Source organism: Thalassophryne amazonica, chromosome 3 (assembly GCF_902500255.1).
Source record: "Thalassophryne amazonica chromosome 3, fThaAma1.1, whole genome shotgun sequence".
Classification (NCBI taxonomy): domain Eukaryota; kingdom Metazoa; phylum Chordata; class Actinopteri; order Batrachoidiformes; family Batrachoididae; genus Thalassophryne; species Thalassophryne amazonica.
The window spans coordinates 76,472,516-76,495,613 of record NC_047105.1 but is presented as its reverse complement, the minus strand read 5'-3'; the positions used below and the strand labels follow the sequence as shown (position 1 = coordinate 76,495,613).

Genomic DNA, 23,098 nt, shown 5'->3' with positions numbered 1-23,098 from the left:
CCTTAGAGTTCATCAATTTAATAGCAGAAGGCACAAAGGAATTTGAGAAACGATTAGTTTTCCGAGCTGGAACATAAAAACGACGCCCTGAAGGCATCAAGATGAATTCTGGAGTCAGAGGATGGAGCGGCTGAGGCAAGGAGACATTTGCTTTAACTCAGCACCTGTTGCCTCCCACAGCGACTGCAAGTCTCTCAATTTAACACCTGTGATTTAGAACAGGTTTTTGACAATGCCCAATTTTTATATTGAGAAGCCTGATTTACTTTTTGTATTTGAAATGCCATAAACAAATTTAAAAGCGTGAAATATCAAGGGGCTGAATACTTTTGCAAGCCACTGTATATAATTTGAATTTACTTTTTTAACTGCACAAAAGACATTTGCGCAAACATCTAGCGATGACTGCCATTTCTATAGATGTGACTTGCAGAAAAAAAAGTGAAAATTGCACAACAGTGAATAAAAATGTGACGAGAGCAAAACACAAACACTAGAAATTGCTTTAAGTTAGGAAGGCTTTAAGAGACAAAAAATACCTTTCATGTGCTGACTTCTGCACCTCCTGTCCAATCCTACGTACTGGGGACCCACCCTGTTTCCTCCTGGGCAAGGATGGACATCATAGCTTGGGCAAAAGGTAGGTGTGCTCACCATGACAAACCATCTTCTACAAGAGACAACAAAGGAAACCAAGGAAATGTCACAGCTTACACAGCTTCTCAATTTCATTTGAAATGCAACAGCCAATCATCTTCAACCGTTAGTCTAATTAAGGGTCATGGCGGCTTGGAGCCTATCCCAGCAGTCATAGGGCGTGGACGTGGGCACACCCTGGACAGGACACCAGTCTGTCGCAGGGTCACATATAGACAAAACACATTCACACCCGTGGACAATTTAAGTTCCAATCCACTTAACCTGCATGTCTTTGGATGTGGGAGGAAGACGGAGCACCCGGAGAGCACCCACACAAACACGGGAAAACATGCAAACTCCACACAGAAAGGCCACAGGTGGGAATCAAACCCATGACCTTCTTGCTGTGAGGCAACAGTGCTAATCACTAAGCAACAGTGCTGCCCTCAGAAATCACACAAATAATAATAAGACTATCAGTAGTCCTGTTTTCTGTTTGCATAGATCAGCTAAATGCATTAAGGATTAAATGTTAACATGTTAAAACTGGAATGTACTGGAGTATAACATGAAAAATCTGCTGTCCTGAAGCCAGAAAATATTCTAAAATGAGTAATGTTAAACTTTACTGAGCTAATAAGGGCAGAACTATGACAAAAATAATAAAAGGGGAAAAAAAGCAATCTAATAAAACTGGTTTAATCTGAATGAGTCTCACAGCAAATTCTGGCAGGTTCTTCTCCAGGTTTTCGTCTACCTCCATCCAGCAGTGTGGCAGAGATGTCCTGAGGATCCCTGTGAGAAAACCTCCAGCTGCTGACAGGCTGTCGACACACTCGTGATCTCACCTGATAACCTGCATCTGAAATGAGCTGAACAGTCAGAATACACACACACACACACACACACACACACACACCACACACACACACAACACACACACACACACACACACACACACACACACACACACACACACACACAAAAAGAGGGGTGACCGAGATGTTTTGAGCCTGATCCAGAAAAGTAGCAAGTGGTAACATAGTCAACATTGCAACCAATGAGTCAAAACTTCACATGTTCTCAAGATCGAAGGTGGAGACAGGCATATGCTGATAGAAAGAAGAAAAAAAAAAAAAAAAAGAAATTGACTTGAAAGCCAAATTACATTTGTCCCTACATTTGTTACATCCTGTTGCTCTCTCTGAAGATATGGGTCGGCATCTCTTCGCTGTATTTTGTGGCATTTTCTTGATCCGATTGCCTCCTCTTTGGTTTCCTGTGGTCGGCTCTGGATGAGGTGCAATCAGGCAAATCTCTACCTTTCCTTACCGCAGTGGGGCGTGGGGTGAATCTATGGAATCTGCGCCCTCTCGCCCCCGGGCCCCCCCGACAGTCGGCGAATGCTCCGGCTCCTGTCAGGATGGCGCTGTAAATGCGAGATCGCTGGCTAACAAAAACCTTTATCCTGAAGGATTTTTTATGACCCGTGGATTGGATTTTCTCTGTGTTACTGAGACTTGGATGACTGCTGGTGAGTCAAGTGCTTTCTGTGAACTTATGCCACCCGACTGCATGTATTTTAACTCTCCGAGAACGTCTGGACGTGGCGGAGGCACTGCGACTGTTTACAAAGAACAATATAAGTGTAATAGAATAGAATAGAATAGAATAGAATAATTCTTTATTGTCCACCGATGTGGAAAATTGTCTTCGGCTCACCAGCACAAAAAAGACAAAAAAACAGTCATAAAACATTCATACAAACACACGAATAAAACAAAATAAGATACATAAAATACATGGAAGTAAAAGAAGAAATAGAATAAGACCTAATAAGATAAATAAAACGTACAGTAAGAGGTAATAAAATCAAATAAACAGAAGTAAAGCAGTTCAGGTTTAATTTGTGGAGTGATCACTTTTTTGAGTTCATTATGGTGACGGCATTGGTATAAAGATTTTTTGAAAGAACCTTTGGCCAGAGGAGCTCTGTAGCGCCTCCCAGACTTCAAGAGCTCAAACTGACAGGACAGAGGATGACAGCTGTCTGCCAGGACTCTCTCACCTTTCCTCCTCATCCTGTCAGTGTAAATGTGGCCAGAGTCCTTCTGGGGTTTTTTCCCACAATTTTCCCTGCCATTTTTACAATTCTAGTTAATTTGTCCTTAACATTTACAACTCAAGTGACCAAACCAAACACAAAGATGAAATGTTAAAATACTCCTCAATATGTGCAGAATACACAAGCTCTAAAATCTGCGGATTAACACCAAGACAACTCAATCTTCTGAGAAGACTGAGTCGCTGTGAACATTTCTTAAAGATAAAATCAGTGTTTTCAAAGAAGCTCAAGTGACTATCAAGAACTGTACCAAGATATTTAAAAGTTTCAACCAGTTTCAACAAGCTGGCCATCGAGTGAAACTGGCTGCACGGTCAGTTCTTGCTTTGTGTGAAAACAAGCTCCTTTGTCTTAGACACATTGATTTCCAGCTGGCTGTCGAGACACCAAGCTTCAACGAGCCTTAGTGTGAGCGAGATAGGAGGCTTCGACAGAGGAGTCACACTTCTGTAGCAGCCGACTAGGGCCATGTCATTCGCGTATTTAATCAGTTTAAAGTTTGTGTCATTAACTGCAAATTCGTTTGTAAAAACAGAGAAGAGCAGAGGTGAAAGAACGCTACCCTGTGGGCCGCCAGTGCTTATGATGAGCTCTCCTGACAGAATGTTGTTAGCACAAACTCTTTGAGGGCGACAAGACAGAAAGTCTCTGATCCAGAGCATCAGGCCCTTTTCAACATTTAAATCAGCCAGCCTTTTCAGAAGAATATGTAATTTCATAGAATTGAAAGCTGCACTGAAGTCTACAAACAAAACCCGAGCATATGCTTTAGCAAGTGAAAGCTGCCTTTGAGATCAATGTCCAGCAAGATCATCCGGCATCATCAGTACCTCTGTCCCTCTTATAGGCAAACTGCAGAGGGTCTAGTTCACTGACCGCTGTGGTGGTCAGGACGTCAACTAAAACTCTCTCCATAGTTTTACATAATATGGAGGTTATGGCCGAAAATCTTCAGCTTGCCCCTGGCTTTTTTGGTATAGGCCTTATTATGGAGAATTTCCAAGATTGGGCACTCCTGTGACAAGAAGGGAATTAACAATCTGGAAAAGACTCCTTTTAATTGAGGAGCACAGTCTTGGAGTAGACGGCTTTCAGGCCATCTGGGCCAGTGGCCTTGTTTGGCTTCAGTTTAGAAAGACTTTAGCCACGTCATCCTCAGTGATAGCTGTGGGATCTCCTGCTGGAAGATTTTTACAGAGTTCATCACATAAAACGGGTCAATATGGCAACTCTTATTCCAGCTTTGAATCTCACTTATTTGAACTTCGCTCTGACCCTCCCGGTGTTGTGCGCTGTTGTTTACAGACCCCCTAAGTATAACAAAGATTTTATCAGTGATTTGCTGATCTTTTGTCGCAAATAATGCCAAACTATGATCAGATTTTAATAGCTGGTGAGTTTAATATTCATGTTTGTTGTCCTCTGAAGGCCGCTGGCCAATGAGTTTTTAGACTTGATTGATTCTTTAATTTTGGCGCAGTCTGTGTCTCGTCCGACACAGGAACATGGGCACATTCTTGATCTTGTTTTAACTTATGGTTTTAACTGTTTCTAATTTAGAGGTTTATGATGCTGCTTTCCTCAGACCATATGCCTATTCTTTTTGACATGCCTCCGTTTTGTCATATGGTGAAATCTTGTGCTCCTACTCAGCCGCGTTCATGTTCTTAATTCTTCCACTGCTGCTCAGTTCTCCACTGCTTTTAACGCTGTGATCAGCTCTTCTGAGTGTCTCGGCTTTAATTAGATGTTGACTCCTTTACCTCTGAATTCAACTTGATCTGTCAGACTGTCTTAGATACTGTGGCTCCATTGAAACGTAGATCTTCCAAACGTCAATCTGAGCCTCTGGATGAATGATGTTACGCACACTGTCAGGCGCGAGTGTAGGAGAGCTGAGCGAAGGGGAGAAGGACAGATCTCAGTTGTCCTTCCAGTTACTGGGTGACCTGGCGTTTTAATCAGAAAACTATGAAGGCTGCTAAATTTAAGTACTTTTCTGATGTTATTGATTCGAACTGTCACAATCCTCGTGTTCTTAAGATTGTAAATTCTGTTTTAAGTGCACCACAAATGGATTGTCTCGAGAGCTCCACTGAATTGTGTGAGAATTTTATGAGTTTTTTTTCTTAAAAAGGTTGCTGGTATTAGGGCCCTCATTAGTTCTCCTGCTTATGACCCTTCTATCTCAGTGACATGCTCAGCTGTTTTTGACCAGTTTGAGTCTGTCAGTTTGCTGTCTTTGAGAGATATTATTGGTCATATGAAGCCTGGCTGGTTCTCCAAATGACCCTTTGCCACCTCGTCTTCTTAAAGAGGCTTTTTCCATGTTGGCACCGTCTGTATTTAATATTATTAATGGGAGTTTGGTTAATGGTATAGTGCCTACCAGTTTCAAGAATGTAGTGGTGACCCCACTTATTAAGAAATCTGGCTTGGATTCTTCTGAAATTGTCCAATTATAGGCCAATTTCCAAACTTCCTTTTCTCTCTAAAATTTTGGAGAAAATGTATACTGCCAGTTGAGTTTCTTCCTTAATAATCATGACACCCTGGAGTTGTTTCAGTCTGGTTTTAAAATCCCGTCACAGTACTGAGTAGGCACTGCTGCGGGTTTTAATGACATTTGTATATCTACTGATTCTGGTCACTGTGTTGTTTTGGTCCTGTGGATCTAACGCGGCCTTCGATACAGTGGACCATCAGATCCTCTTGTCTCGCCTGGAAAACTGGGTGGGCATTAAGGTGTTGTTTTAGATTGGGGTTAGATCCTACCTTTCAGAGAGAAGTTTTTGTGTCCGTATTGGAGCTGCTGAATCTTGTGCAGCGCCACTTGCATGTGGGGTGCTCAAGGCCTCCATACTTGGTCCGCTTCTTTTTTCTTTGTATTTACTCTCCCAATGGTATCAATTTTAGGAGACATGATATCTCTTTTCATTTTTATGCTGATGACTGTCAAATTATCTGCCACTGAAGCAGCAAATGCATACTCTGCGAACCATCTCTTATAGTGCATTGGTGAGATTAAGGCATGGTTGTCCATAAATTTTCTACACCTGAATGATAAAAAGACTGAGGTGTTGCTGTTTGGACCTAGTGACACTTCCAAAATCAATGTGGATCTGGGTCCCATGAGTCAGTATCTGACACAGACAGCAATAAACCTGGGTGTAAAGTTGGACAGTGATCTTAAATTCGATGCTCAGATTAGGTCAGTGGTCAAGTCTAGTTTCTGTCAACTTAGACAACTGGCCAAGGTGAAACGATTTCTTTCACGACATCATTTTGAGATTTGAATCCATGCTTTTATCACTAATCGCCTGGACTACTGCAATGCACTTTATATTGGGCTGAATCAGACGCTGCTTACTCGCCTACAGATGGTGCAGAATGCTGCTGCTCGACTTTTGGCTGGTGTTAGAAGGTGCGAGCACATTACACCGGTTTTGGCCTCACTTCATTGGCTCCCATTTCGTTTTAGAATTGATTTTAAAATTCTTTTATTTGTTTTTAAATGTCTTCATGGTCTTGCCCCGCTATATCTGTCTGACCTGCTTCATTTATATGCCCCTTCACGCTCACTCAGGTCAGCTGATTTGTCACTGTTGGTTATCCCAAGGTCAAAGAGGAAGCATAGAGGTGACCGAGCTTTTTCAGTCGTTGCCCCGAGACTGTGGAATGATCTTCCTTTGCACATTAGGCAGGCTGATTCTCTCTCTGCTTTTAAATCGTCTCTTAAAGCACATTTTTTCTCTTTGGCTTTTAACGCAGCTTGACACGGTTTTGTTTTTTTGTGTGTTTGCTTTTAACTGTAACTTTTTATTTATTAAATTATTTTAACTTGCCTGTTTTTGTTGTGTACAGCGCTTTGGTTGTTGGTGCATTTTAAAGTGCTTTAGAAATAAATTGAGATTGAGATTTGACAAAAAACAACCTGGACTGACTGTGTGTACTGGCGTAAGCATGAAGTGGACAATAACTGGACACAGTTGGAGTGACTTTCAGGCAGCTCAAAGTCAGTTTGAGACATTACGTAATGATTATGGATAAATAATGTTTGTGAATCTGTCACGCATTGTCAGATGCACTATGGCTTATTTTACTTTATAATCTACAGTAGTGTTCAGAATAATAGTAGTGGTATGTGACTAAAAAGATTAATCCACCGGTTTTGAGTATATTTCTTATTGTTACATGGGAAACAAGGTAGCCAGTAATTCAGTAGATTCTCACAAATCCAACAAGACTAAGCATTCATGATATGCACACTCTTAAGGCTATGAAATTGGCTATTAGTAAAAAAAAGTAGAAAAGGGGGTGTTCACAATAATAGCATCTGCTGTTGACGCTATAAACTCAAAACTATCATGTTCAAACTGCTTTTGGAAATCCTGTGAATCAATAAACTAGTATTTAGTTGTATAACCACAGTTTTTCATGATTTCTTCACATCTGCGAGGCATTAATTTTGTTGGTTTCGAACCAAGAGTTTGCCCATTTACTAGTGTGCTTGGGGTCATTGTCTTGTTGAAACACCCATTTCAAGGGCATGTCCTCTTCAGCATAAGGCAACATGACTTCAAGTATTTTGACATATGCAAACTGATCCATGATACCTGGTATGCGATATATAGGCCCAAAACCATAAGTAGGCGAAACATGCCCATATCATGATGCACCACCATGCTTCACTGTCTTCACTGTGAACTGTGGCTTGAATTCAGAGTTTGGGGGTCGTCTCACGAAATGTCTGTGGCCCTTGGACCCAAAAAGAACAGTTTACTCTCATCAGTCCCAAAATATTCCTCAGTTTCTCTTTAGGCCAGTTGTGTGTTCTTTTGGCAATTGTAACCTCTTCTCACATGTCTTTTATTTAGCAGAGGACTTTTGCGGGGGATCTTTGCAAATAAATTAGCTTCACACAGGCTTCTTCTAACTGTCACAGCACTTACAGGTAACTCCAGACTGTCGTTGATCATCCTGGAGCTGATCAATGGGGTGAGCCTTTGCCATTCTGGTTATTCTTCTACCATTTTGATGGTTGTTTTCCCTTTTCTTCCACACGTCTCTGTTTTTTTGTCCATTTTAAAGCATTGGAGATCATTGTAGATGAACGCCCTATAATTTTTGCACCTGCGTATAAGTTTTCCCCTCTCCAATCAACTTTTTAATCAAACTAAGCTGTTCTTTCTGAACAATGTCTTGAACATCCCATTTTCCTCAGGCTTTCAAGAGAAAAACATGTTCAACAGGTGCTGGCTTCATCCTTAAATAGGGACACCTGATTCACACCTGTTTGTTCCACAAAATTGCAAACTCACTGACTGAATGCCACACTACTATATTGTGAACACCCCCTTTTCTACTTTTTACTAATAGCCCAATTTCATAGCCTTAAGAGTGTGCATATCATGAATGCTTGGTCTCTTTTGGATTTGTGAGAATCTACTGAATCTACTGGTACCTTGTTTCCCATGTAACAATAAGAAATATACTCAAAACCTGGATTAATCTTTTTAGTCACATAGCACTACTATTATTCTGAACACTACTGTATATCAGGGTCTTCACACGTTAAAGAGTTTGGAAAAAAATGATTTACAGTGCATCAAGAAAGAATTCACAATGCTTCATTTTGCCAACAATTTGTTATGTTACAAGCCTTATTCCAAAACAGTGTAAATTCATTTCTTCCATTTCACTGTGCCCATTGGGACCTTCAAGCAGCAGAAATGTTTCTGTACCCTTCCACAGATTTATGCCTCGAGACAATCCTCTCAGAGGTCTACAGACAATTCCTTTGACTTCATGCTGGTTTGTACTCTGACATGCCTGTCAACAGTGGGACTTTATATGTAGCCAGCTGTGTGGCTTTCCAAATCATGTGGCGTACCCCATGTGACTCCAATAGGGCAGCACAGTCTGGTTAGAACCCTGGTGGTATGCAGGATTTGACACACTTACGGGGACAACCCACTGATCTGTATATAATATACGAGTTCTCTTAGATAATAAACCAGACCCTTTTATTTTTTTTTTAACTATATGGATTTGAATGACATGCGATTACCACCAATCAGGCTTGAACCCTCGTGCGCATGCGTGAATTTTTTCACGCATGGTCGGTGACGTCATTTCCCTGTGGCAGGTCTTGAGTGAGATGTGGTCCCGGCCTTCTCGGCTGAATTCCTTTGTTTCACACGCTGCTACGAGACGGCGCGCGTTGCTTTATCAAAAGTTTTTCTTGGACCTGTGAGAATATCCGAGTGGACACTATTCGAGAAATGAAGCTGGTTTTCTGTGAAAAGTTTAACGGCTTGATGAGAGATTATGGGGTGTTTCTGTCGGTGTAAGGACTTCCCACGGAGCGGGACGTCCTGCAGCGCTTCCAGGCGCTGTCGTCGGCCTGTTTCGAGCTGAAAACATCCTAATTTAAGGCTTAATTCACCCAGGACATCGTGAGAGAACAGAGAAGATTCAGAAGAGGCCGGCATGAGGAATTTATGCGGACATTCCACTGTTTAAGGACATTTTTTAATGAAAGACGTACACGCAAATTCGCTGAGATTGTTTCCGTGACGACTCGGCAAATCTGTGTGCACCGCGACAGGAAAAACACCTCCGTGTTGAAAACCATTTGTAGAATTCAGGCGGCTTTAATGGCTTTCCAACAAGTGAGTAACTGAGGAAATTGTTTAACAGCTTGGGCATGTTCCAACTTGCCCGTTAAGATTTCCAACGGAGGTGTTTTTCCTGCCGCGACCCCCCCCGCGGTCGGGTCCAGCCCGACATGCGACTCTGCCCGCACGTCTTTCATTACAAAATGACCGTTAACAATGGAATGTCCGAATAAACTCCTCATGCCGACTTCTTCTGAAAGTTTCTGTTCTCTGACGACTTACTCTGCGTCAACAGAGCCTGAAATGTGGAAGTTTCAACTTGAAACGGCGAGACGCTGCCGCCTCAAAGCGCAGATCGCCGTCAGGCGCCGTGGACCGTCCTTAAAGCGACACTACCAGACCAAAATCTCTCATCAGCCGTTAAAATTTTTACCGAAAACCAGCTGAATTTATTGAATGGTGTCCACTCAGTTGTGCCTTACAGTTTTGAAAAAAATTTTATCAAACAAAGCAACAGTCTGAGCCATTCCTAAACAATGAAAAAAAAAAAAAAATCGACGAGCGGGTGGACGACGACTCATTCAAAGACTGCCCACAGGCGAATGACGTAACCAACAGGCGTGAAAAAACTCTCGCATGCCCACGAGGGTTCAAGCATGTCTGATGTAATCACACGTGATTCAAATCCATATGGTTTTTGAAAAAATAATAAGGTCGGATACTTTTCTAATAGACCTCGTACACAGGGCCTCGTGGGATCCCAGAAACCAAACTAATTTTCTATCTAATGATACATTTTCAGCATCCCCTGGGAAAAAAAAAAAATCTCTAAATTAGTGCATATTTAAATGACCCTGTATTTAACCTTTCATTTGAACCGTCCAATGATCATGTTGAAATAACAGAATATGATGTGGAAGTAGGACCTGGAATGATTTTCCTTTTAACTGTAAACCAACTTATGCATTAATTCAGACCAATTAAACTACATGAAATTCATGAAGATTGAAAAGACTTTTACAGCATTTCAACAACCACAGCTAAAGCTTGGAGAATATTTTGAAAATCATGGTAAAATATCAATAACATACCTTATAGAAAAAAAAACACATTGTTGTGTAAATTCCTGTAAATCCACTCAAAGCCACAGTGTCTTTTTCCCATGAAAAAAGTCTACATTATAAAAACTCATATTCTTGTGTAAATTCATGTAAATCCATTCAAAGCCAGTCTTTTTTCCAATGAAAGAAAGTCCAGATTATTGGATGGCGCCCCCCACCCCTCTCCCTCTCTCCGTGCGGTGCTGAGTTCTTTGATGTGGTCATTCCCTGGTCTCTTGCTTGCCTCTACTGGTGGTTGGCTCTCACTGCGGTATTGTATCACTTCCTGTTCCGGAGCACAGCGGTGTTTTTCTGTATCTGTTAGCTTTTTAATCTGCGCAGTTAGATTGATCTAGTTATCTAGATTACGATTGGTTTCCCAGTGTAATCTTTACGTGCCTTAACTAAAGAACTCCTTCTGCTGAATCACCTCTAAATTATTTACACATTATTCACTTTGCGTGTTTTTAGGAATCCGGTAGCTTAGTGTAGCTACTAGCTCTTAACCGATTTAGCATGGCGGCTTCTCCTGTCTCTCCTGCACTTTTCTGCTCTGGGTGTGAAATGTTTAGTTATTCCTCGGCCTCCTTTAGCAGTAATGGTACTTGTAATAAGTGTAGCTTATTCATAGCTTTGGAGGCCAGGCTGGGCGAATTGGAGACTCGGCTCCGCACCGTGGAAAATTCTACAGCTAGCCATGCCCCTGTAGTCGGTGCGGACCAAGGGTAGCTTAGCCCGCCGTTAGTTACCCCCCTGGCAGATCCCGAGCAGCCAGGAAAGCAGGCCGACTGGGTGACTGTGAGGAGGAAGCGTAGTTCTAAACAGAAGCCCCGTGTACATCACCAACCCGTTCACATTTCTAACCGTTTTTCTCCACTCGGGACACACCCGCCGAGGATCAAACTCTGGTTATTGGCGACTCTGTTTGAGAAATGTGAAGTTAAGCGACACCAGCAACCATAGTCAATTGTCTTCCGGGGGCCAGAACAGGCGACATTGAAGGAAATTTGAGAACTGCTGGCTAAGGCTAAGCGTAATTTGGTAAGATTGTAATTCACGTCGGCAGTAATGACACCCGGTTACGCCAATCGGAGGTCACTAAAATTAACATTAAATCGGTGTGTACCTTCGCAAAAACAATGTCGGACTCTGTACTTTTCTCTGGGCCCCTCCCCAATCGGACCGGGAGTGACATGTTTAGCCACATGTTCTCCTTGAATTGCTGGCTGTCTGAGTGGTGTCCAAAAAAATGAAGGTGGGCTTCACAGATAATTGGCAAAGCTTCTGGGGAAAACCTGGTCTTGTTAGGAGAGACGGCATCCATCCCACTTTGGATGGAGCAGCTCTCATTTCTAGAAATCTGGCCAATTTTCTTAAATCCTCCAACAGTGACTAGCCAGAGTTGGGACCAGGAAGCAGAGTTGGTAGTCTTACACACCTCTCTGCAGCTTCTCTCCCTCTGCCATCCCCTCATTACCCCATCCCCGTAGAGACGGTGCCTGCTCCCAGACCACCAACAACCAGCAAAAATCTATTTAAGCATAAAAATTCAAAAAGAAAAAATAATATAGCACCTTCAACTGCACCACAGACTAAAACAGTTAAATGTTGTCTATTAAACATTAGGTCTCTCTCTTCTAAGTCCCTGTTGGTAAATGATATAATAATTGATCAACATATTGATTTATTCTGCCTTACAGAAACCTGGTTACAGCAGGATGAATATGTTAGTTTAAATGAGTAAACACCCCCGAGTCACACTAACTGCCAGAATGCTCGTAGCACGGGCCGGGGCGGAGGATTAGCAGCAATCTTCCATTCCAGTTTATTAATTAATCAAAAACCCAGACAGAGCTTTAATTCATTTGAAAGCTTGACTCTTAGTCTTGTCCATCCAAATTGGAAGTCCCAAAAACCAGTTTTGTTATTATCTATCGTCCACCTGGTTGTTACTGTGAGTTTCTCTGTGAATTTTCAGACCTTTTGTCTGACTTAGTCCTTAGCTCAGATAATTATAGTGGGCGATTTTAACATCCACACAGATGCTGAGAATGACAGCCTCAACACTGCATTTAATCTATTATTAGACTCTATTGGCTTTGCTCAAAAAGTAAATGAGTCCACCCACCACTTTAATCATATCTTAGATCTTGTTCTGACTTATGGTATGGAAATAGAAGACTTAACAGTATTCCCTGAAAACTCCCTTCTGTCTGATCATTTCTTAATAACATTTACATTTACTCTGATGGACTACCCAGCAGTGGGGAATAAGTTTCATTACACTAGAAGTCTTTCAGAAAGCGCTGTAACTAGGTTTAAGGATATGATCCCTTCTTTATGTTCTCTAATGCCATATACCAACACAGTGCAGAGTAGCTACCTAAACTCTGTAAGTGAGATAGAGTATCTCGTCAATAGTTTTACATCCTCATTGAAGACAACTTTGGATGCTGTAGCTCCTCTGAAAAAGAGAGCTTTAAATCAGAAGTGCCTGACTCCGTGGTATAACTCACAAACTCGTAGCTAAAGCAGATAACCCGTAAGTTGGAGAGGAAATGGCGTCTCACTAATTTAGAAGATCTTCACTTAGCCTGGAAAAAGAGTCTGTTGCTCTATAAAAAAGCCCTCCGTAAAGCTAGGACATCTTTCTACTCATCACTAATTTCAGAAAATAAGAACAACCCCAGGTTTCTTTTCAGCACTGTAGCCAGGCTGACAAAGAGTCAGAGCTCTATTGAGCTGAGTATTCCATTAACTTTAACTAGTAATGACTTCATGACCTTCTTTGCTAACAAAATTTTAACTATTAGAGAAAAATTACTCATAACCATCCCAAAGACGTATCGTTATCTTTGGCTGCTTTCAGTGATGCCGTATTTGGTTAGACTCTTTCTCTCCGATTGTTCTGTCTGAGTTATTTCATTAGTTACTTCATCCAAACCATCAACATGTTTATTAGACCCAATTCCTACCAGGCTGCTCAAGGAAGCCCTACCATTATTTAATGCTTCGATCTTAAATATGATCAATCTATCTTATTAGTTGGCTATGTACCACAGGCTTTAAGGTGGCAGTAATTAAACCATTACTTAAAAAGCCATCACTTGACCCAGCTATCTTAGCTAATTATAGGCCAATCTCCAACCTTCCTTTCTCTCAAAAATTCTTGAAAGGGTAGTTGTAAAACAGCTAACTGATCATCTGCAGAGGAATGGTCTATTTGAAGAGTTCAGTCAGGTTTTAGAATTCATCATAGTACAGGAAACAGCATTAGTGAAGGTTACAAATGATCTTCTATATGGCCTCGGACAGTGGACTCATCTCTGTGCTTGTTCTGTTAGACCTCTGTGCTGCTTTTGATACTGTTGACCATAAAATTTTATTACAGAGATAGAGCATGCCATAGGTATTAAGGGCACTGCGCTGCGGTGGTTTTGAATCATATTTGTCTAATAGATTACAATTTGTTCATGTAAATGGGGAATCTTCTTCACAGACTAAATTTAATTATGGAGTTCCACAAGGTTCTGTGCTAGGACCAATTTTATTCACTTTATACATGCTTCCCTTAGGTAGTATTATTAGACGGTATTGCTTAAATTTTCATTGTTACGCAGATGATACCCAGCTTTATCTATCCATGAAGCCAGAGGACACACACCAATTAGCTAAACTGCAGGATTGTCTTATAGACATAAAGACATGGATGACCTCTAATTTCCTGCTTTTAAACTCAGATAAAACTGAAGTTATTGTACTTGGCCCCACAAATCTTAGAAACATGGTGTCTAACCAGATCCTTACTCTGGATGGCATTACCCTGACCTCTAGTAATACTGTGAGAAATGCGCATATTAAGCAAATATGTAGGACTGCTTTTTTGCATTTGCGCAATATCTCTAAAATCAGAAAGGTCTTGTCTCAGAGTGATGCTGAAAAACTAATTCATGCATTTATTTCCTCTAGGCTGGACTACTGTAATTCATTATTATCAGGTTGTCCTAAAAGTTGCCTAAAAAGTCTTCAGTTAATTCAAAATGCTGCAGCTAGAGTACTGACGGGGACTAGAAGGAGACAGCATATCTCACCCATATTGGCCTCTCTTCATTGGCTTCCTGTTAATTCTAGAATAGAATTTAAAATTCTTCTTCTTACTTATAAGGTTTTGAATAATCAGGTCCCATCTTATCTTAGGGACCTCGTAGTACCATATCACCCCAATAGAGTGCTTCGCTCTCAGACTGCAGGCTTACTTGTAGCTCCTAGGGTTTGTAAGAGTAGAATGGGAGTCAGAGCCTTCAACTTTCAGGCTCATCTCCTATGGAACCAGCTCCCAATTCAGATCAGGGAGACAGACACCCTCTCTACTTTTAAGATTAGACTTAAAACTTTCCTTTTTGCTAAAGCTTATAGTTAGGGCTAGATCAGGTGACCCTGAACCATCCCTTAGTTATGCTGCTATAGACGTAGACTGCTGGGGGGTTCCCAGGATGCACTGTTTCTTTCTCTTTTTGCTCTGTATGCACCACTCTGCATTTAATCATTAGTGATCGATCTCTGCTCCCCTCCACAGCATGTCTTTTCCTGGTTCTCTCCCTCAGCCCCACCAGTCCCAGCAGAAGACTGCCCCTCCCTGAGCCTGGTTCTGCTGGAGGTTTTCTTCCTGTTAAAAGGGAGTTTTTCCTTCCCACTGTAGCCAAGTGCTTGCTCACAGGGGGTCATTTTGACCGTTGGGGTTTACATAATTATTGTATGGCCTTGCCTTACAATATAAAGCGCCTTGGGGCAACTGTTTGTTGTGATTTGGCGCTATATAAAAAAATTGATTGATTGATTGTGAGGGACGCAAGATCAGTGAGGAAATACGCCTACATGCATTCATTAAATGGCACACTGCTCATATCCAGCTCCAACAGCGCACGTACATGTCTTAAAACTGGGAAAATCTTTCAGCTAAATGATGCACCATAGAAATATGATGTCATATCAGAACCAAATGCAGGAGCATAGATCTGTGCTAAATCAATGTGCAGATCCACCTCAGATCTGCTGTGGACACCCAGAGTGAAAAAAAAAACACGGGAACAGCCGAAGGGACTTACAATGTTATTGCTGAATGAATCAAATCAAACCAGAGGACACACACCCCTTAAGCATTGCTAGATATGTGAATGATTACAAGTGAATGATTGCTGTGCGTGTATGTCGGAGCCAATGTGACTCTTAATTGGAGTAAGCAGGTATAAATGGCTGGTTATATACTTGACATGGAAGATAGGACATTAGATCCAGCAGCAAATAGTTTGCGTATTACGTACCTTTACAGTGAAGTTGAGCATCAAGCAGTCAGGATGAGCCTCTGCTAACTTATAGAAAAGATCTCTCCACGTAGTGTGAGCTATCATCTGCTCGAGCCATGCAGGAGTCTAGAAGGAGATGAGCAGATCCACATCAATCTATCAGTGTTTCTCCTGCCAGGCCAGAGTTTATTTTTTTATTAACTCCCAAAAACAGCAGCCAAACTAAATAAATAAACAAACAAAAATAGGAGGTCTGTTAGAAAAGTATCGGACCTTTTTATTTTTTTCAAAAGCCTGATGGATTTGAATCACGTGTGCTTGCATGAGCCAACCTTGAACCTTCGTGCGCATGCGTGATTTTTTTCACGCCTGTAGGTTGCGTCATTTGCTTGTAAGCAGCCTTTGTGTGAGGATGGGTGGAGTCTCTCGTTGTTTTTTCTTTGCAAGGAAATGGTGGAACGACTGGAGCAGCGCGACTGCATCAAATTTTGCCACAAACTGGGCAATAGTCAGGTGGAAACCATTTGGATTATTCAGATGGCTTTCGGTGACGATCCACTGGACATCACACAGATTAAGGAGCGGTACAACCGGTTTAAAGACATCCGCACAACAGTGGAGAGCGCGCTGCGCTCCCGTCGGCACCAACACGCTGAAACGACCGGATCATTTCCAAAGTGAACGCTGTGGTGATTCGGGACATGTCCTGACATGTCCAGCTTGTCCACAATTTCTCGGATAGACACACGACTGAAAAGCCACCGAAAGCCGTCTGAATCTTCCGAATGGTTGACGAGCTGGGCATGTTACAACATGTCCTGTGAGACTTCAACACGGAGGCGCTGTTGCTGCGCCATCAGCTTCGTCCCGATGAATTTCGCTGTCACTCTTTCCATGGGAAAATCTTCTTTCACAGTGGAATGTGCCGAAAAAGTGCTGATGTCCACCTCTTCCGCAATTTCTCGGATAATCACACGACGGTCCCACATCATCACAGTGTTCACTTTGGAAATGATCCGGTCGTTTCAGCGTGTTGATGCCGATCGGAGCGCGGTGCGCCCTCCACTGTTGATCTGATGCAGTCGCGCTGCTCCAGTCGTTCCGCCATTTCCTTGCAAAGAAAAAACAACGAGACGCATGCGCACGAAGGTTCAAGGTTGGCTCATGCAAGTACACGTGATTCAAATCCATCAGGTTTTTGAAAAAAATAAAAAAGGTCCGATACTTTTCTAACAGACCTAGTATGACAAATATCCATTCGTCAATCAAAAACTTCAGTACACCCCCGCAGCACTCTGATCAGTACTGCAGCACTGAGGCTGTTCAAAAAGGTGATGGATGAAAAATCAGTGGTTGCAGGATTTTTTTTTTTTTTTGCTTTGTGCCTGCCCTGCTGAGCTCCACACGAGTCATACACCTGTTAGAAAGGTTTTTTTTAAATCTTACTGTATAAAACATGAAGACATGACAAAGATCATTATATATGATCTAAAATGTGAATTATCACTAATTTAACACAACCAGAGATTAAACATTAAAACTGTGTAATTTGTTTTTAATTCATGAAGTTTTCCCATCCAGGGATTAACTTTCAGGGAGCAAATTTGAAAATACAAATGGGGTCATATAGTGTAAAATCATAGCGTGTACATGTACCGGACAAGCCCTCTGTGGTGTCGCCTGTGGGTTTTCTGAACAGCGGTTTTGAAACTCAAATAGTGCAGCTCTGGGTGCCACCATATGGGCAGTGATAACTCCACCTAAGTTCCAGCCAACCCATAACTAGGTGTGGGCATGTCCATGTGTGACCTGGGTGAGACACATGCAACTCAAACATGCCCTATATCAGATTTAGCAAACAAGCTAAAGCTGCCAGGCTAAGCTCGGTTCAGTTGTTTTATTAAACACAGACTGCATGGTGGTTTTCATAATGGGTCACTTGGCTGCAGGTACTGCCTCAGTAAACATGGAAAAACAGTGGAGCTTTATGTTACTGATAGCTGCTAACAGCAATAACATAAAAAAATTAAAAAAATAACAGAAATTTCACCTGACGGAAACACTGGGGCATAGGTGATGAGATTGTAATCGATATCAATGCCATTATTGATTCCCTTATCAATTGTCTGTGTACTAAAAGTAGACTTTACAGGTTTTCTATGTCAACATCATTTTATTGAGTCTTAAAGTAAATAAATATGAAATTGGCCACTGGATCCTTGATCTCTGGACTTAAATAGAAATAAACAAAATCTGTAGTTTTTGTCAAAAGCATTTCTTTTCAGGCATTAATGGCATGAATGTCACTCCATACCTCTGAGCTGAGCTCAGCCGGCTGCACGTTGGCATCAATGTAATTCATAAAGAACGCAGAATGCTTCTAAAAAGCAGCGACGCAATGAACCAATAAAGCAGTGGGTCGGAGCACTGCTTCGTTGTTTCAAGCTTCCAGAACAGCCGCTGCAGAAGTGGTTGATTACTGCAGGGTCTGCAATCAACGTAGAGAAATGATCATTTTCCCAATAAAACACCCTCAAAAACAACACCCACTCTGAAGGATCAATAAGGGAATCATTAAGCAAAAAAGGCTATTGATGTCGGCAGATCGAATCATTTAACGATTCTCAAAAAGAACTGGTACTCGATACCCATCCCTAGGCACAGGCTATTTAGATGGTCCATCAGGACAAATAACAGCACAGCAAAGCATATTATCACAGATATTTGTACAAAAGTGCTCATAAGAGAACAAACACAGTCAGTGCACAACAGCTAGCAGCCACTGCCAACATGGCTCTGGACTGTGATCAGTGCACTTTGAATCATGCTCAGTGTTCACGATCTGCTATTTCCACAAAGATCACAGGCAACTTTTATACAATATTTCTGTAAACTATGTTCAATGAGAGTGTTTTTGCTCTCTACTTTTTTGTCTCTGAACATCTCATGTTTTTCCACTCTATGCCTTGTGATTTGAATCCCCCCAGCTCCCACCCCTTCAGTGAGTATCACCAGGCCTGAAATAAAATTTTAGGAGAATCACTGTCATTCAATCACTTTGGAGAGGTAAGAGAAAATGATACTCTGCTGCCATATGAGATTCATGATTTGGAATATATTCATTTGTGTGTGAAATTTCCTCAGTTCTATTTCAGAAATTAATCTCACCTCTCCCTCCACAGTGAAAATAGAATCAGCTTTCTGAGGGTCAAAGTTTTTTATCAGAAGACTCTTGAGGTGATTTTCTACACGTTCTTGGACCTGAGCAGGTTCTACACCTGGAAGTTAAAAAAGAAATGATAAAAGTCACACAATAAATGTGATGATAAGATGAAGTAGCACAATTTGTATTTATTTTTTGTTACCCATCTGGATAAGCCACTCTGCCAGCAGGTTTACAGTCTGGGCCACAGCAGAGTAGTTCTCAGAGAGGAGCTGGATCACATGCTCTGGAGAGCCTCCCGCTTGGAAATACCTGGGAGAAAAACAAGTGGCGTCCCACTGACCCGTTATACCTTGTGCACTGTCAGTCCAGTATTTTCAGAGACGAAAGATGTTTACAGTGTTATGAATTACGTTAAGACAGAAATCTTGCTCCTTTTATACAGGTACGTACAGTTTGAGGGTGTTAAAGATGGCAGGTTCCATGATATAATCTCTACTGGAGAATTTCTGCAAACAATCCTCTTGAATTTTTCCATCATTTTCTGCGTCAACATAACCATCCTCCTGAAAAACAATGTTTCACTGATTTAAACATTTCTGATACGATAAATACAATTATATTAATTATTAACAGTTAACAGTTATCATACATTTTAAAAAGTCAACATAATTTACTTTTCTTTTCTAGAAAAGGATGCAACCAGCAAGAATAAATAAAACAGAGGTTTAGCAAAGCACAAAAAGCAAGTACTGATATGAAAATTTCTATTTGAGCAAAGAAACAATGGAGCAAAACACTTTGGATGTTGGAAATGGTATCATTACATAGTTTGTCCAGCAGGTGGTGCCTCGACAGCTTTTATTTTAGTTATTTATGCATTTAGCTTTATACACAATGCTTTCAAGCATGACTGGGATATGAAAACAACCAGGCCTGAAAGAAGTTTCAGTAGGAAGCATTTTAAAAACAGGGTCAAGTGGGAGGGGAAAGTGTTAGCTTTTTAAATACTTCAAAGACAGTGGACTTAATGAGAGGATTTCACACTGTTACAATGGACTGATACAGAAGGTAGCAGCAATACAACAATAAGGATGCCAGCTGCCATTAAATGCAGAAGAATAAGAAGGGCTGGAGCCCCCATCACCCCTGGGTCACATTAGCTGCAACAGACAAATACAAAGCGACCAGCTATCAATCATTTTCAATCACAGTGTGAGCTTCACAGCAACAAGAGAGAATTTGTTGCTGTGCCACCAACTAGGCTGTGCCAAAACAGATGGGAAGTCCATTTTATGCAAATGCTACTGTCACTCTGAGTGAAGGCACCACAATGGCAGTGTGGCATACTTTGGTTGTCGGTTATAATTATGGTTTGTTTTAATAAAGTTAATGTTTAAACTGCAAGACGTCAAGCCTCAATTATATTTCTTTGTCATAAGTGTTTGATAATAAAGTGTTAAGAATCATTGCCATTCTTTATGTACAGTCACTTGCCCAGTTCCGGATCACTGCTGTAGTATTTGCGCCACCATTTCTCGTAATCAGCGCGAATAAGCTAATACTTGGTACCAATGGAAAGACTGATGTTTTGTCTACAAAAGACCACAAGCTTGACCGGATCCAGCCATACTTGTGATCAGCAGAGGAATCAAAACATCCGGTCTCAGTGGTGTGCGCGCGTTTTCTGACTCACTCATTCCTGCAAGTGTGAAAGTGATGATCTCTAAGAAGTAGCAAAGGTGAGTTAGCCATTCAGTGTCACTGGTTCTAGAGTGGGAAAATACTTACTTACTTGGGTAGAAAATGTCAGTGTGTTATGTCTTGCTGTTTAATTGCTGCACGCATTTATCTCTGACGTGAAAATTTGCCGGTTGTGGATCACTGAAGCAGCAGCCTCGTGTCAGTACTTGTGAACCATGTGTACTTTGGGGGTCATCTCAACATCACGAATGGGCATGAATGTGGGGGCTTTTACTTTTTAATTCGTGAGAAATCTCACCTCCACACATTTAAAACCCTCCTTTGCTCTCCATCTCTAACAATATAAGGTGCGAAGTGATAGCAAGTTGGGGCATCTTGTGCTATCCTGAGTTAAAAGCTTAGGGGGAGATGTCAAAATCCAAGAATGTTTATTACCACAGATTTTATTTTATCTTCATTTATTAAGGAATGCCACCCAATGTGCGTAAACACTTCATTTTTTGCTCGTAAAACGTATAACAGTGCCTTTTGAAACTAACTAAACTAACTAACTCATTTAATTCAAGTAAAACTTATATCATTTTGTGTTCAAAACAATTCCAGGCACAGTGTGTATCATTCTGCATTAGAAGGGCTCCAGCCAGATGCCAAGAATGCCCCCAAAGTGACAGAGTGTCATGATCCAGAACCGGGCAAAGTGATCCATTTCCAGCAAATATTTGCAACACATAATGTGGCTTCACACTTTAAGTAGAAGGGCTGCCCCATCCACACTTCTTCAGCTAGATAACATCCAAATACCCAATACAACAATACCCAATAAAGGACATTCAGTTGCATTATGGCTCTGTATAGCGAGACTTTCAAAAAAATGATCCACAACTGCGCAAGTGACATACACACACACACACACACATACATATATACATACATATATATATATATATATATATATACATATATATATATATATATATATATATATACATACATATATATAGTCAGTTACATCAGTTTTTGGTCCCCAAAATATCCAAATTGGTTGGGCTGTATTTCAGAGTTGTTTGACACAGTAGCATAATGACAGCTAAGATAATGCTGCCAATACACAAAAGCTCATAAAACCGACAAACAAACAAGCTGCCTCTAATATATATATATATATATATATATATATATATATATTAGTTTATGCTGTTACACTTCAGCTGACTGGGTGTTAGCCTGCAGTCATTGATCATCTGAGCTAACACTGTGCTAACAGTGTTTCTACAACTGTCACGCAGCAACAAGTTCGAATCTCACCATGTTACACTCGCCGCTTTCCCACTCAGCTGCACCGCCATAATACTCCGCGTCCATGTTGACTACAAGCAAGCAACGTTACGACAGCTTCAGGAAACAAGCCGGAACAGAATGTCTGCAGCAGCTAACAGCTAACAAGCATGCTAAGCTGCAGGAAATGGACCGCAAACCACGCCCCCAAAACAGCGCATTGGAAAGTTGCGCCCAACGTAAGTCTCGCAGGGTCAACTCAGTTAACAAACATCAGTGAATGGAAATAAGAAATTTTACAAAATATTAAGGATCAGCCATGTTTCCAACAATGTAAATGGTAAACGGTTACGATTCGTAAAAGCGATGAGATAATAAGGGAGGATGTTTGAGTGCAGGAAACAAAGATGTGTGCAGAAGAGATGAAAAATGCTGACATGGATCTGTGGAATTACATAACTGAGCAGAATGAGAAAATAAGAGAATCAAAAACAATAACAAATAAGATATTCCTTTATTAGTCCCATACTGGGAAATTTGCATTGTCACAGCAGCAGTGATAACAGAATTGCACAACAGTTGGGCAAAGTGTGTAAACAAAAGGCAAACACGAATACCTAGACATGACAAATCAAGATAATGAAAACTAGAGAAACTGTATTTACACCGTAAACAGGACACAAATACAGTATGTGCAGTGGGGATGAGTGTGATTATGGTAAGACAACAGATTTGTTGACCTGTAATATACAAAAGTAAACATATACACTTACCTTACTGATCACTTTGTCCAGTCACTTTCTGTCTGCTGTTAATATGCCAATGATCCAGCAGATCACTCCAAAGAAGACGACTGATACCACCACAGAGTCATAAAAGCTGTTTTGGAGCACTTCCTGCACCCCAAATGACCTCAGTCTCCTCAAAAGAGAGAACCAAGGGTGGGTTGGCCATTGGGAGTACGGAATTTTTCGTGGTGGGCCAATCAATAATGGGTCGATGGCTGCCCGTTTTTTTGTTTTGTTTTGTTTTGTTTTTTTGCTGCAACTTGCCATGGTAACTCTCCCAGCCCAGAGAGCTCAGCTGCAGCCTGCAGACACAGCAGAGACCCAGTGGCTTGTCTGTCAAAAGAATACCTGACCCAATTGTGGCTCTATGAAAGGATGCAG

At 41.3% G+C, this 23,098-nt stretch overlaps 1 protein-coding gene and 1 long non-coding RNA gene across 2 annotated transcripts in view; one reads left to right on the top strand and one right to left on the bottom strand.

The window, feature by feature from the left end:
• Window positions 1–22,111, bottom strand: part of nelfcd (negative elongation factor complex member C/D) — a 42,717-nt gene extending 20,606 nt beyond the window's left edge. Inside the window, 9 exon segments of the mRNA XM_034166849.1 lie at window positions 540–670; window positions 1,358–1,432; window positions 1,435–1,490; window positions 1,493–1,511; window positions 15,806–15,913; window positions 18,956–19,065; window positions 19,153–19,262; window positions 19,404–19,516; window positions 21,960–22,111. Coding sequence (XP_034022740.1) covers window positions 540–670; window positions 1,358–1,432; window positions 1,435–1,490; window positions 1,493–1,511; window positions 15,806–15,913; window positions 18,956–19,065; window positions 19,153–19,262; window positions 19,404–19,516; window positions 21,960–22,016 — 779 coding nt within the window. The 5' untranslated portion in view covers window positions 22,017–22,111.
• LOC117507092 lies at window positions 15,275–20,427 on the top strand. The gene is made up of 4 exons (XR_004559615.1): window positions 15,275–15,285; window positions 15,790–15,794; window positions 19,732–19,796; window positions 20,359–20,427. It is a non-coding gene; the product is annotated as an uncharacterized LOC117507092 (long non-coding RNA).
• Window positions 22,112–23,098: the final 987 nt, after the last annotated feature.